Genomic DNA, 15,011 nt, shown 5'->3' with positions numbered 1-15,011 from the left:
GTGTGTGTGTGTGTGTGTGTGTGTGTGTGTGTGTGTGTGTGTGTGTGGTTCAAATAGTCTCAACTCTGTGCTGTTTAATCAATAACTAACTGTAGTAAAGGGCACCACATATAATCACAAACTTTACCACTAGAGGCTGCTCTGTCTCTGTGTCAGAGGACAGGCTAATGGTGTGTCCATGAACAAGAGTATTTGTGTGTTTATGTTGCTGCACTTTATGTGTAGACTGCAGGAGAAATTGCTTTGATATATAAGAACTGAAGGAAAAAAAAAAAAAGGCATAACAAAGCTCCCAGAGCAATTATATTCAAGTCAATATACAGTTGCACACATTACAATTAAATTACACACCGGACAATGTGTAGCTGTCGTTCGTGTGTGTGTGTGTGTGTGTGTGTGTGTGTGTGTGTGTGTGTGTGTGTGTGTGTGTGTGTGTGTGTGTGTGTGTGTGTGTGTGTTAGACAGAGCTGCAGGATCTCAGGGGCCATGTGGGCCCAGAGAAGCAGTTCAGAGGAGAGAGTTTTCATATTGTGTCGATAGGAAGTGACTGCAGCTCTGACGGAGGTGGGAGGATGACTTATATACTGCGATACTTGAAGTGAGGAGACTTTAACCTGAGGAGAGCCGAGGAGTCGGGATGTGCCAGAGTAATGGCCAGTCTACCACGGAGAGAGAGAGAGAGAGAGAGTTGTGCATTTGGTAACATCGTAGGCAGCTTTGTAAGCCAACAACAGTGTTTTGTACTGTTTGTGAGCAGCCACTGGGGGCCAGTACAGTGCAGATAGGAGGAGGGTTGTGTTGTAGAATATATGGAAGCTGAGGACAATCGGGTAAGCTGAAAGGGTGTCAGAGTGGATACAAGAGCAGGCGGGAGGAAGGAAAATAGCCTTTCCTGACATACAGATGGAGAGAATGTCTTGCTGACTTGACAAAAGCTACAGTTTTTGAAATGCATCAATCATTTACGGTCAAAATCACCTTATAGGAGCAGCTTGCATTTGAAAAGATCTGGTTTTTGCTTTTGACATTCACAGGAAGTAAAATAAAACAACTAATGCAAGACATTGTAGCAGAGCCTCTTGCATAGCTTTTGCCAACAGATTATGTTGGCAAAGCCTCCCTCCCTGATTTGCCTACACACATTGATTCATTGAATAAAATGAAAAATCAGGAGAAAGGCAAACTGCAATGACATATCTCATTCTACTTCCTTAAAGATGAAAAAAAAACAACAACTCTGTCCTACAAAGGATTTGATAGTTTCTAAAATACGTCACAAGGCAGCTGCACATGGGTGATACCACTCCTGCTCATGTGGTGTGCATCCATCAGTGGTCTCCTTCCATGAGTCAACATCCAACCGAAAATTTGACATCCAGCATGACACAGCGTGTTTATGATTTCTATGGCTGCCATGCTGTTTGGATTCCTTCCTAAACGGGATAATTACCCGCTGTTTGAAAGAGAAGTGTGCAACAAAAGGCAGAAGGAGACTGAAGAAAAGAGCTCTTGTTCCAAACAGTTGCCTCCACCAAAAGCTATACATACAATATGATGGAAAAAAAAAAAAAGCCCCTGCGTAGGAAAACTGAATTTAAGTTTCAATTAAACGCATTGGGCATCTGGTAGTGTGGAACTAAGAGCCCGTGCAGTGATGCCAAATATCTCAAAATGCCTTTGGAGGGTCAGTTTACATAAACACATATTTTCTAACCACAGTGTACTCCCAGTGGTATCAAATCCAAACAGTTTGTAGTTTTTTTAGCACCAACATCTGTCTCTGAATTTCATGTATAAAACAATACCCAGATTATTGTAGATACAGCAGTCCACATGACCTGCTGGCCCTTTAACAATATAAGGACCAATATTCAAATGTAAAACATTTCAAATGTAGCAGATTTATATGACTAAATCATATAACCTGTGAATATAACATTTCATGTGTCCTCTCACGATATCAATCAATCCTGTCGTTTCTCTTCCATTGCTCTGAAAATGTTGTCACACTTGCCCTTGAGAGTCATCCGCCAATTTGTTGAGCTGCACAATCAAAGATTTATGAGAGCTGGGTGTGTAGCCGATCCAATTGCATGTAATATGCTTAACAGCTGTAATATCTGTTATTTGAATAAACGCCTCGGTGCGACTGGGGCCAGTCAGATGAGTCATAACTGAGATGAAGCACCCCGTTGTCATCCAGGGCACAGGCCCCGCATGAGGAATTAAAGAGTTATTAAAGGGCACTTCGGAAAAAAAAACTACAACAATCTGAGATGTTTACCTTGAGAGTTGTGTTACAATCTCTTATTACAGATGCAGCCACAGCTCAGATGATGAATGATTCCACTGAGAGGGGGAGATCTGGTGACTTGTCATGGCCAATATTGATTAGGCTTGGGAGTTGATGCTGTGAATGAAACAGCCTTTAATGGAGAGCAGCTATACTGTGGAGTTTGTTTTAGTATATATGAGTGATTGTGTGTGTGTGTGTGCACGGGTTACCGCTGTATGGAATTACCTGTATGTACACACATATATATATATATATAGAGATATGTAGCGGTAGGATGACAGGAAAAAGTATTACCAATGTTTCTTGTGCAATATTACAATACACAGACACACACAACTTCACTTTCATTCCCCTGAGTCGCGTATACAATTGAAATACAGTATGAGTGTGCGTACATGTTTTTTTTTTTGTACCTTGATATCTCTGTTGGCCTGCCTTTGAAAATTGTGAAAATGAACTCTGGTGACTGGGAGTATTACCATAGAGATGAAGCTTGCTAATGCAGAGTGAGAGGGCATGCAGGCCAGCTAGCTGTGGAACTAATTAGAGCAATAGCTTTTCTACTTTTTTATTATTCCACTTGCTACAAACCTCCTCCACCTTTTTTTTGTCAAGCCATCCTAACAAACTCCTGTCCCTCTAGCTTCAGCCTCCTCTCATTCATTCAAACACAGATGCCGCAATTTAAAAAAAAAGAAGCCCAACCAGCGGTTTAAAATCTAAAAGTCTCCTGACAGACTCTCATGTCACCACCTCAGAAGCAGAGCAGCACTTTGGAGCATTTGATTCAAGGACAGAGGAACACAAGGGGAGGTTATCTTTTCTAATACGGCACAACAACAAAGAGGCAAACGGTTTGGCCATCACCTTTTCGGACAAACAGACGATTTAACAGTCAAACAACACAAGAAATTCTTTCTGTTCCGCCTTTTTGATCAGAGATAAAAGAATAAACTGACTAGTAATTCACATTTTGTTGTTGCCAGAATAGAGCTTTCACAAGTCTTTGCCCAAAAGAACTAAACACCGACTCTGAAAATCCCATAGAAGAACCGAATCCAAAATCCATTTATTTCCATTGGTTACTTACACAACAATAAGCGTGCATGCAAGCTGTGCACGTCCGATACTAAAGTCAAGATCCTTCAAAAGAAAGGCCACTTTTATCCAGGCTTGCTTTATTTTGTGCTCTACTGATACATGAACACGACCCAAAAGACTCATCACAATTTTCCATCCATCCCATCAACTTGTGTTTGATCAGCAGTATTGGGCCAAGACAGCAAAGCAGTCTTTGTGTTCTTTTATTGTGCAGTGTAATTACAAAGTAATATGAGTGACACGGAGGCGGGATTAAATGTAATTCTGTTATCTGGTGTTTTGTCTATCAGTGCGATATGACAAACTGAAGCACAGCTGTTTTATTTATCTTACATTTTTTGTGTAGTCAACATCTTGAAAGGCAGGCGGTGGAAACCGCATCACAGGAGTGGTAATTAACTGCTTTATAGTGTGGCCTTGCTCAAGTGAGTGTGGGCGAATGCTCAATGAAGCAAATTGCATGAAGTTGAATAAAACAGAAAAATGGCCTGGAACTGGCATCTATTTATGAACTTATATTTATGAATAATTTATGACTGGTAAATTTACAGCACAAGACAGCAATCTTGGAAGAGCAGGGCAGAGTGACAGGAGAGATGGGGAAGGGGAAGAGTTAAGGCAGATAATGGTCCAGAGGGGATCGAGAAATACGAGCGCTGCCACCCTGCAGTTCACTACTGCAGTAGTAGTTCATTAATCAATACTAAAAACATCCCGCTGCTAATTCCAGATTTAGCCCTGATGGGACAATGGAGTTTCCCTTCGGTGAAAGTGTTCAGCAGCTGAAACCATTTCGGAAGGAACTGGCAATGTTTTCGACGCCCTTTGAAGAACCTCTGTCACATCCTGAAGCTGAAGGTTTGATGCTTCATGCTGTATATTCTGTATATTCTCTCCTCACCCGCCCGTTTATGGTTGATTCACCGCCTGACGCGCATTCAAGTGATTTTATCAATCCGGCACGCCTGACAGCATCACCAGCTAAGCTAATTAAAAATGCACAAAATCATTGTCCTTGTTTGTGGTTGCACCTTGAGCATACGTTATGTGAAAGACAAAACATCTAAGTTCTCAAGGTTAAGGTTTCAGAGAGGCTCGAGACTCGTACACAAAAACACGCACGGGAGGAAGTGAGTATGCTGTCAAATTTTCTGTGTATTAATTTGAAGTGGACAAATGAAGAGGCTACTTAATCAATGAAAAATACAGTTTCATTTTAATGATAAATTAGCCATTCAGCTGAACAAGACCTCAACCTCTGCGACATGCATTAATGCCTATACATGGAGGTACACTGTTTTTTTCTTCCTTCACCTCTTGCAGCCCTGCGGCACCATCGAGCCACTCAAACACAAAAATATGTCTTGGGTAAGTTCAGGCAGGTCTACATTCTTCCTCATTCTGTCGGCTAACTTACACATTTACATCAGGTACTTGTAATTTATTTATATCATTTCTAGTGGAAAGAAAAGGTAAGTGGATCCTTTGGGATTTTTATGTATTTATGTATATGTTTGTCTTAAAATACGTTTTATATCTTCATCTAAGCTACAATTATGGACAAACACGATCAATTTTAACTACTAGCATGCAAATCATTGTGTTGTTCGTGTCCATATTACAGCATTTAAACATTCACATTGGAGGTTAGATCAAGTTAGTCTGTAAGGTTGAATTGTTTGGGGGGAAACAATTCTCTTTTACTTCCTGTCTGCCTGTCTTAGCATTTGTTTTCTGAACAGTTGACTGATTGAAAGTAACAATGACTGAAAACCAAGTCAACATAGCAGTGTCCAATATGTTGATGTATCCTGGCGTATATCCAACGGTCACAGATGGTCAATAACGTTTATACTACAACTCTTTCCGATTCTCCTCTTTCCTCAGTACTGGAGGACAATATGGAAAACACTTTGGAAAACTGCACAAAAACAGACTACTTTGCAGAAAACTGCTAAATACAGAAAGCAATATTTACACCCATGCTGTCTCTTTAAACGATTATTGATGTCGAGGGAAATAACAAAGGCCTTGAGAATCACATCTGTCTCTGCCCGGCAACGGCTTCGCATATTGGTTGGTTGACTGTGGATATTATGCGTAATTACAATTTTATCATATATTGTTTTTATAAGAGGAAACAACAACAACAACTTGATGGTCCATATCAGCCGATAAAGGAAAAGAGCAGTGGCACAGTAATTGGATGTTAAATAAAGATGTGAAAGGGGTTTTGGAGTGCAGACTCAACCTTGTTTTAGCTGCATATATTATGGAACATTTGCTATGTGCACACTTCCACTGTACTACAAGATTTAACTACATCTGTATGTGCTGTCTGACCACAGTCCAGCATGCTTAGTAAGCCTCATCTGCTGCACTACTGCTATCTGTTTTTTTTTACCCTTTTTGCATTTTTCTCACACCTATTTTTCCTTCGTTTTCCCTCGAACTTTTGCTCAGCTTTGCTTTTTCACTGTTCATTTATTTTCCTATTCATTCTGTCATTCTTATCGCTGCCTCCACCAATCCACCTGTCTCCCTCTCGCCTTCTCCAGTCAAACAGCAGGTAGTCAGCTATAAGCCTCTCTGACATTAGCTGATATTAGGCCAGGGTCTATTAGGTCCTGCCTTGCTATGTGAGTTATTGAGCAGAGAGTGAGTGCCTTGGTAACGATCACACTCACATGTGCGCTGACTCACACAAGCAAACACATACCCACACAAAGGTAAACACAAACCCACACAAATGTTTGTGCACCACACGCAAAGCCTCTGCAATCTCCCAAACATTGCCCACCTTATGTCTACTCCGTCACAAAGATGGAGGAATCACTGAGGCTTTAAAAACCTCCACTCACACGTGCACCCTATTTTTCTAAATGCCCTCTGCTGAAGCACCAAAGTGTGAATAAGAGCCAAACTTTCCCAAAAGTCAGCTGCTGCAAAATATATATACACACATATATATACACACATATATATATGTAAAGAACCATTCCTTTATGAAAGTTTGTTGTCCTTTGTTCAAGTTTAGCCCGAACATTAATTTATCAAAAATGAATTACTGCATGAGTCATCTGCAGCAGTCAGCATTTAGGGAAAATTAAGACTTATGTATGACTCATCTAAAAAAATACAAGACAAAGCAGCAAGACTCTGGTGTTGAGAGGAAATATATTCAAATAAGACAGCAATGAAAAGAAGATTTGCTTGCACACAAGTTTGAAAGTCAGTGACTTGCAAACACATTATGCGAGCTAACAAGGGTCCAAATAATGCAAATATTTGGATAAAGACTCATAAGAAACAGATAAAAAAAATAATTGTCATGAGTTTGTTACAACACAACTTTAAGACTCCATTTACATCTGATATAATAGCAGCAATCTTCATATGTAAGTGTATTTAACCTGATCATATAGCTGTGCATTAACATTTTAGTATTAATAAGCATTTCATTTTATGATGCTGCTATTAGACCTATTTTGACTTTTATGAGGAACGTGTTGTCTGTAGGTTTTTTTTCTGAGGCTACCTTTAAATCTTGGTAAGGCTATCTGGGATGAGGCCACACTGATGGCATTTACACTTGGCTGAGACCCAGCCACCTCCAGTCATCACATCCACTGAAGTTCCTATTGCAACACATTGAGTGCATTTAACATGTTGTTTTTAACATGCATGTGAGTTTAAATGGGCTGTTATAATAATTCAAAAGTTAGATCCTACACGTCCAATAGTGCAACTCAACAGCATCTTTCCAAAAGAGACCATCCCTACCTGGGAAACACTCACATGCCAAGACCCCAATTTTTACTGCAGACCTTTTGTGAAAAAAAAAAAAAAAAAAAAAAAAAGAAATACATAAAAAGTACAGACTCTGAGCCTAAGCACAGAAAACCATGATGGCATCATGATGGGTTATCTCAGCAACACAAAACTCCTTCCAGAGACACAGAACATATTATACAACTGTTTTCACAGGTTAAGTACTAGTACTAATCTCACCTCTGTGCATAAAAATAGTGGAGTGGCCCTTTAAATCTACTTTAAATCTATACACACTACTGTGAATTAGCAAATACACTATATATAGTCTGAGTGAAGCAGGCCGTGGTACAGTAGAAGTCATTTGTTGTGTCAACAAGCCAGACGCAACTAAATGTGTACGCACACAGCAGACAGCGAGGCATTTAGTGACGGAAAATAATGATGACTGAATTAATCTAACGTTGCATGGATGCGTTTACTATTATGATCTAAGTATCAGAATAACCATCAGCGCTTTAGAGCAAGGACATCACGCAAAAACCTCGGCGTCACATCCACACGCATGTCTGTGTGCAGACAACCAGAATTTTTTTTTTGTAAACGCTAGATTCATTGTTGGGAACATGAAACAGAAAGAGCGAGAGGTCCATTTATTTTAGGAAGAGAATTAGGAAGCTTCGTCGTCAACCTTGAGCAGTTTAACCCTTCAGTCCAGCAGTCTGCCGCACTGTCTCATGGCTACTCATTACGTGGGAAGAAATCGCCTTATAATGTTTGTTGACTCAACTCCCCAGTAGAAGCTACCGTGTGTGCACCGAGGAGATAATTACTGAAAATTACAGAGGAACATGGAAATGTAGCTGTGTTTATGCCTGTGAGCCTTGTGGGCTGCCAGATTCACAAATTATTCATGTTGTGGTGTCGTCTTAGTTTGAGAGGTGAGCGGTGATGAGGAGTTAGTACAGAGTTCCTATCAAAAGCATATTTCTTTTTTTAAAATTTTTATTCCTTCTAACTATATCTTTTTGCTTTTCGTAAGAGTGTGTCTTATTCATCGGCGTGACAACGGTGGCAGCGTCGCCTTCACGGAGCAGGTGAAACTTCTTTTTTTCTTCTCTTTATCAGCCACTGCTTCTCATTTGTCACAAGCTGAACCTCTGACAGTCGTCACAACAATGCCATCTCTCTCTGAGCAACGTTTCAAAGGAAGGGAACTATCTTTGAAAAGATGAACAGAAAGGAGCTTGATTCAGAAAGGATTAATGTCTCATTGAGATAAAATACTTAACCTAAGCGATTTCACTCATCTATCTCGTGATTGACTATGTATCATCCAGATAATTACAGGCCTTTCTTTTTCATTATATCTTTACAACAAAGTGCAATAAATTGATATTCTCCATCAAGATAGGAATACAATTATCATAATGATCCATTATCAGGTCTGAACGGAGTTTTCTTGTGTTGCAGCTGGACTCAGGTTTCTGTTAATAAGATGAATGACCAAGCGTTTCTAAGCAGAATCTATCAGCTCTGATCATGTGCTGACTGCTGAATAAAAAAACAAGGTGTTTTTTTTTAAGTGAGACTGAGAGTGTGAACTATGAAATAAAAGGAGGATGACATGTACTGCAGCTCCTTGTTAGCTGCTTTGTGCTCAGTGTTTGTATTCTCTTTGGACCTGTTACGATCAGATCTCTTGTTTTTGAAATTTTGTTAATGCAAATGAAGTTCTGATGGGTTTTCCAATGAGACTATATTGGATCAGGTCTAACAACTACTAAACACTTCAAACTGCTAAGTACCAATCGTGTCTGGCTAACTGGAGTCTTTCCAATGAATAATAACTGAATGCCTGTCTGATTTTTTAAAATCTATATTACTAAATAGTGCATGCCATGTATGTGAAACCAGTTTCCCACCGAGGTGTGTAATGCACCCGTCAGTCCACAGCAACTTTGTGTCAGTTTCCCAGTTCACCTCACCTTGGCATGAAAAACCACGTGGTTAGGCGACACTGACACGGTACCCTCTAGTGGACTGACAGGTGTATTACATGCTTTGGAGTGATACAGGGCTGGTAGGTGTGTGTGTGTGTGTGTGTGTGTGTGTGTGTGTGTGTGTGTGTGTGTGTGTGTGTGTGTGTGTGTGTGTGTGTGTGTGTGTGTGTGTGTGTGTTGATTCCTTTGACAGAAAACTGATGGACAACATGCTCCAAGACAATTCACACATACACAATTGCTTCCCTCCACCTATTGGTTGGTGCATGCGTGTGCCGCAACTGTCTCTGAGTGGTAAGATCAATGTTATTACTGCACATATACGATATATATAAATATATATACGTATACTACACTGTACTACACAAACTGAATGTGGACCTCCAAACAAAGATAATCGCATTATGGGTGCATTTTTGTCCAATTTGAAAATTGCGTGGAGATGCCAGAATACATTTAATAGCCAAATGATATAAAGTGCTATCAAAAATATAGACAGATAACTATACACATTCTCTGTTGTCTGGATTCTGTTTTCATATCTCTCATACAATATTGCAATCGTATAGTAATGATTATTTTCTCAACAGTAGCTTCCACATTAATACGTGTAACTTTATCACAGAAACACATGCTCGTGTGATATTATATTATTCTTTAATTGTATTAGAGCAATATGCAAAAATGTATTCACCTGACTTACCTCAAGAGGCCGCGCAAAGTGAGATCAATTTAAAACAAAATGAATGTAAAACAGTCATAAATCATTGGGAGTATTTCCTATTAAAACACTACCTGTGAGGCTGTGACTCAAATCATATAATTCATCTCAATCTTCTAATATTTCACGTTGATCTGCTGATGCAGGGGAATATTATTATTATTATTTTGCGTGTGAGAGAGAGAGAGAGAGAGAGAGCAAGTAGACTGTGGAGGACTGAAGGGGAGGAGGGCTGTGGAATAAAATGCACATCTGCATATCAAAGATGGTGTGGAGGAAAAGTGTGGAAAATTATGAGAGTGAAAACTGTAACAAGTTGCTATAAATATATTGAGTGTGAAGGAGAATCTTAAGGGAGGAAGACATTCAGCAGACAAAGCTTTTGTTCTTTTGACAAATGACACAATGGATTTGTTAAGCAGAATAAGTACTTTAGTAAGATGACATGCCGTAATACACATGTTTAATTAGAGGCACTGGGAGTCAAACATTAAACTCCTGTGCGCTCAGCCTGTCTGGTTAGACTTAAAATGATGAATAGCTCAAGAAAAACTCTACTTTCAAATGTTAAATAAGCCTGATTAAAGCAATAAAACGAGGATGGAAGTCCAGTGTTGATGCATACTAAAATACCTTGTGGTTAAAAATAAACAATGTTTTTCTTTCCCTAGCAGTTGGGTGTCGAGTTAAATCGTAGATTCAGAGAGTAACTCTTTCTTCCTTCCTATTTCTCTTTTTATATTCCCTGCCTTCTGCAAAACCCACCGAGCTGTGTACAGTAGGTCGGTCTGTATAACTGCTTTCTTTGCTTCATTTCAGACGTACTCTGCACCTCGAGACATGTGCCTTATTTATCCAAACAGGCACATCAGCCTGGAAGTGCACTTTGCCTGTCATCTGCATGTAATCAGCCGAGTGTGCCTTTAACTGCAGGGAACCAGATACGTGCGGATGAGTATGCATCTTGCAATTAGCATAGATATTTCTCCGGCTTCCAGGAGCAGGTGCAAACGGCACAGGTGCAATCAAATGAAGGTTGAGACGGGAAAGAGGAAATTCAGTTTCTCCGTATTTTATATAACTCTTTCAGCAGACAAAGTGTACACAACCCTTTTGAAAAGATAAACAACCACAATATCTGACCAATTCAAGTCAGATGAAGTGTGGAGGGATCGTTTTGGCTAAGTGGACATTTAACTTGATATTCAGCGAGTGGCCATTCGATAAGATATTCATTGAATTTGACTGCCGTTACCTTGACAGTGTAGGCAGACTCCATCTTTTACAAAAATTTCGATGCTATTAGATCGATTACATTTTATGAGAGATAATCAAGCACATTTCCTCAGCTCCAGTTAAAATGTGACTGTTATAAATAATAGTTTTTACCTTCTGACTCACTTAAAGCACATTTCTTTTGCAGCATCACAACATTTTGAGGTCTTTTCTTGGTGATCTAACACAAATCCAGCCTATGCTAACTCTGACTAATGACTTCTTATATTTTAAGTGTTTGATTACAACAAAATATGTGGTGTAACCAAAGTTGGACTGGTCAGTTAGACATGATTTATTTAAGAATTTGGTATTGTGGGAAAAAGCAGTGGTCAAAAGCAATGACATTATTTTTTCCATGAGTGATGCATAGAGTACTTCATTTACTATATGTTTTTTTCCCCCACCATATTAAGATCTATATCTTCCATGGCTTGCCTAGTGTGTCTCAGAGCTGCCAAGGTGTTTGGCTAGTTTAAACATGTCATTTGTTTAACCTCTCCTGAGCCCTGGCTTGAGTACAAATCTCTTTCCTGCCCAGGGTTTGATGTAACCCGATGTGTAGAGCTGGAGTCTGGAGGCAGAAGACCCACTGTGCTCCGAACTGCTCGAGGGCAAATGGATCAAGACTGTCTCTTTGCCCCGGTTTAAAATCCCCAAAGCCAATGCCTTTGTTTTATCTGTCAAACTGTGCCCTGTTTAGTGTATTAGAGGCAGTTCCCAACTGGTTAAGCTTCTTGAACCTTTGGGAACCGTTGGACCCTCAGTCCTCTTCCTGTATCAGGCTGTAGAATCTTTCCTACAAATTCTCTAAAGATTGTTATTAAGCCCGTTTTGGCTTACAGGTCTTGAGGTGATCAAAGATAACAATTCCCTTTTAAACACTATACAGTTGCTCTTTTTTCCTGTCAATGCTCCAAAGTGTCCCACTTTTTGACATGTGCTCCTTCTGTGCACACTCCTGGAAATTCAACTCAAAGAAGTAAAACAATGGATCCCTGTCTATGTACTCAGCTCAATTTTTATGATCTCTTTAATGCACAAAAAAAACACATTTGAACCAGTATTATATTCCTATGCTAATAACATTTCATTTTATGAAAAGAGTCTATTTCTTCACCTCTTGAAAATAACTCACTCTTGCCAGCTAACACTTCCTAGTTGGCATAGTTAACAGCTTACTAGATCCAAAAAACATCTTCAAGGAAAGCTGCGGACACAATTCAGTGTTAAATCCCAAATAAATTCATCTTAATGTCATTTAGAATTGCTTCATCTGAAAGCTTTATAAAATAATAATATAAGCATATTAAAGGCAGAAGTGCTCTTTTCATAGACTTCTCTGTGGATTACTGAAATGCTGACTACTCACAGGAACTATGTGAAATTACACTACCTGAATTATAGCACATTTTTGAGAGCGGACGTCTCACAAGCACCTTAGAAACGCTCTGATCTGAACATTATTCACTTTTTTTCCCTATGTGGCAACAGTGCAGACTAGAAAGCACTTAACCGGGGCCTTTCTGCACACGAGGAGATCTCAATAGTGAATTGAATTTGATTATGTTAAAAAAAAAAAAAAAAAAGACCAATACAATCACATAAAATCCATCTGGATGTCAAATAATTCCACGATGACGTATGAAAGGAGAAACGGTTAAATCGTTCTTTGTTTTCATGAAAGTATATGTAAGCTGCAGAGATACCGACTCACAACAATATACGTTGTGTATATCGGTCACCGAGCCGTGACCTTGAGGAGCAACAGCAGACGTAGCGTGGGGTTGTTTTTTTTAACCAAGCCACAACTATTGTGACCCGGAGAGCAGAAGAGATGAAAAGCGTTTTCATGGCTACGGCAAAGGAAACTGTGCCGCTGTATAGTTTGTGTGAGAGAGATTATTTGTATTTGCGTGCATAGATAGACCCTCATCATCCTTCGGTGTTGAGCATTTCATCACAGACAGCATGTGACTTATCAGAGGGAGCCAGGTGTGCAGAGGGCTGACAGTTTAAGGAGAACTGCCATGGGATAAGTCTCAATCCTCACTCCGCCATTACTCTTTCATACCCTTCTCACACACACTCTCTCTCTCTCTCTCTCTCTCATATACTCATACGCACACACACATCTGTGCAAACACAGATGCAGTAATCCAACGGCGAACCCTGAATACTGATTCCCAGAGCGGCTCCACGCAGGTTTTCGAGCCTTTCTATCTCTCCTACCACCCAAAACTGATTAAAGAAGGCCGCTACGAAAAAATGATTTGTCTTCCGAGATGCAGAAAAAACTTGAACATGTGGAACAACAGGTCTCGAGGGAAGACTTCAAGTGTCTACACGTGTGGATGGAATAATACAAAATGAGATTTTTGTTTTGTTTTATAAACCATCCAAAAAGAGAGACAGGATAAAAACATGAGTCAATATTCTAGATAAGGTTAAAGAAAAGGCAAGAACAATATACTGAATGGCCACTAACAATGGAAGAAAAATATGGAAATATTGTCTTTGTGTTATTCTGACAAATAACATTTGTGTTAGTGTGATGCATGTGCTTGTACACTAGTTACCGGAAGGTCATTTGGAATATCTGTCCCAAGTTGACTTGCTGGGTTTTGTTGTTGTATCCATGCAGCATCTCACCAAACAGGGTGTCATTGAAGTGGACATCCTGCCTTGGGCACTTTGGTCCTTCACAGTTGTCTGACTGCAGGAGGCAGGAGCGCCCGTCCCCTGCTAGTTTGTACTCCTGCACGCACCTGAGGAGGAGGAAGGAGGAGGAGGAGGAGGAGGAGCAGGAGGAGGAAAAAACCTGTCAATACAAGTTTAGTATTTCAATCTAAAAGTATTTGTTTACACGTGTTTTCTGAGGCATTCAGGGACGTGACCACCACTCTGTCACAGCTGAATACAACCTGCATCTATCCTGGTTGTGCAATAGTGGAAATTCCAGGTTGTTTCTTTATACTATATTTTTTCTTCTTTTAAATCTTTAAGTCTGGGTCTTATTTTAATAGACAAGATTAAAATGTCTTTTACATCTGTGAAGAAGTGTGCTCGCCGTTATCACCGTAGACGCTGTGGACACAAACTCTGTGCTGGAAACGGTTCTAAAACAGATTCCAATCGGGCAGAATTCAGCCGACTCTGCAGTTAGTCACAATTATCATATCTGCTCTATTTTTCTGCACAATCGCGCTTTACAGACGAGGCTGGACGTCCACTGCTGTTTGCTGCGAGCTTCGGGCTCATCGCCTCGGTGGGGAGGAGAACTCTGTTGCTGCCAACACTGAGTTTTGGTAAAAAAATAAAAAGCAAAGTCCTTTTTCCCTTTCTATAAACCAACAGTTAGTCTTATTACAGAATGAGAGCAATGCCGCTCAGCGCACTTAATTAATTTGAGTTGCACTGGCCAGTTTTAAAAATCTGCTAGCCATTTCACACATTTGCATAACCACACTGACTCCGCGATCAAAGAAAATATCTTGACAGTTGTCCATGTGTATATCAGAGAGTGTTCACACTGATGAGATAGAAATGACTGACAAAAATAAATTGGTCTTTCTGAGTTGCTCTTCCTGAAAAGTTGCCACGACTTGTTTCAGACATCATGTCGTGTAGTTTTGCTTCTTTCTCGTGTTCCTGCGTATCAGTCTTCCTCGTTTATTTCGGTCCTTTCCAATAAATGACTCCGTCCTTCATGTGCCAGCATGCTTCCTCTGGTCTGCTCCTACTTTTCCAAAACCCCACATGCTCATTGACATAACACCGGTATAGAATAGAAGCTACATGATCAACGTCATCAGAGACAGGTTACAAGATCAGCTTCTCTAAA

At 40.0% G+C, this 15,011-nt stretch overlaps 1 protein-coding gene across 1 annotated transcript in view; it reads right to left on the bottom strand.

Moving 5' to 3' along the window:
* Positions 1-15,011, bottom strand: part of LOC138630742 (astrotactin-2-like) — a 231,177-nt gene that overhangs the window by 63,587 nt on the left and 152,579 nt on the right. The window contains exon 13 of the mRNA XM_069715244.1: positions 13,747-13,935. Within this exon, the coding sequence (XP_069571345.1) occupies positions 13,747-13,935 (189 nt within the window). The remainder of the gene's footprint in view (positions 1-13,746; positions 13,936-15,011) is intronic.

Source organism: Brachyistius frenatus, unplaced genomic scaffold (assembly GCF_029030835.1).
Source record: "Brachyistius frenatus isolate BFR_SWC_R1_liver_20210118 unplaced genomic scaffold, ASM2903083v1 Contig_140, whole genome shotgun sequence".
Lineage (NCBI taxonomy): Eukaryota > Metazoa > Chordata > Actinopteri > Embiotocidae > Brachyistius > Brachyistius frenatus.
Note: the sequence above shows the minus strand (reverse complement) of the source record. Positions and strands in the feature narration are given on the sequence as shown.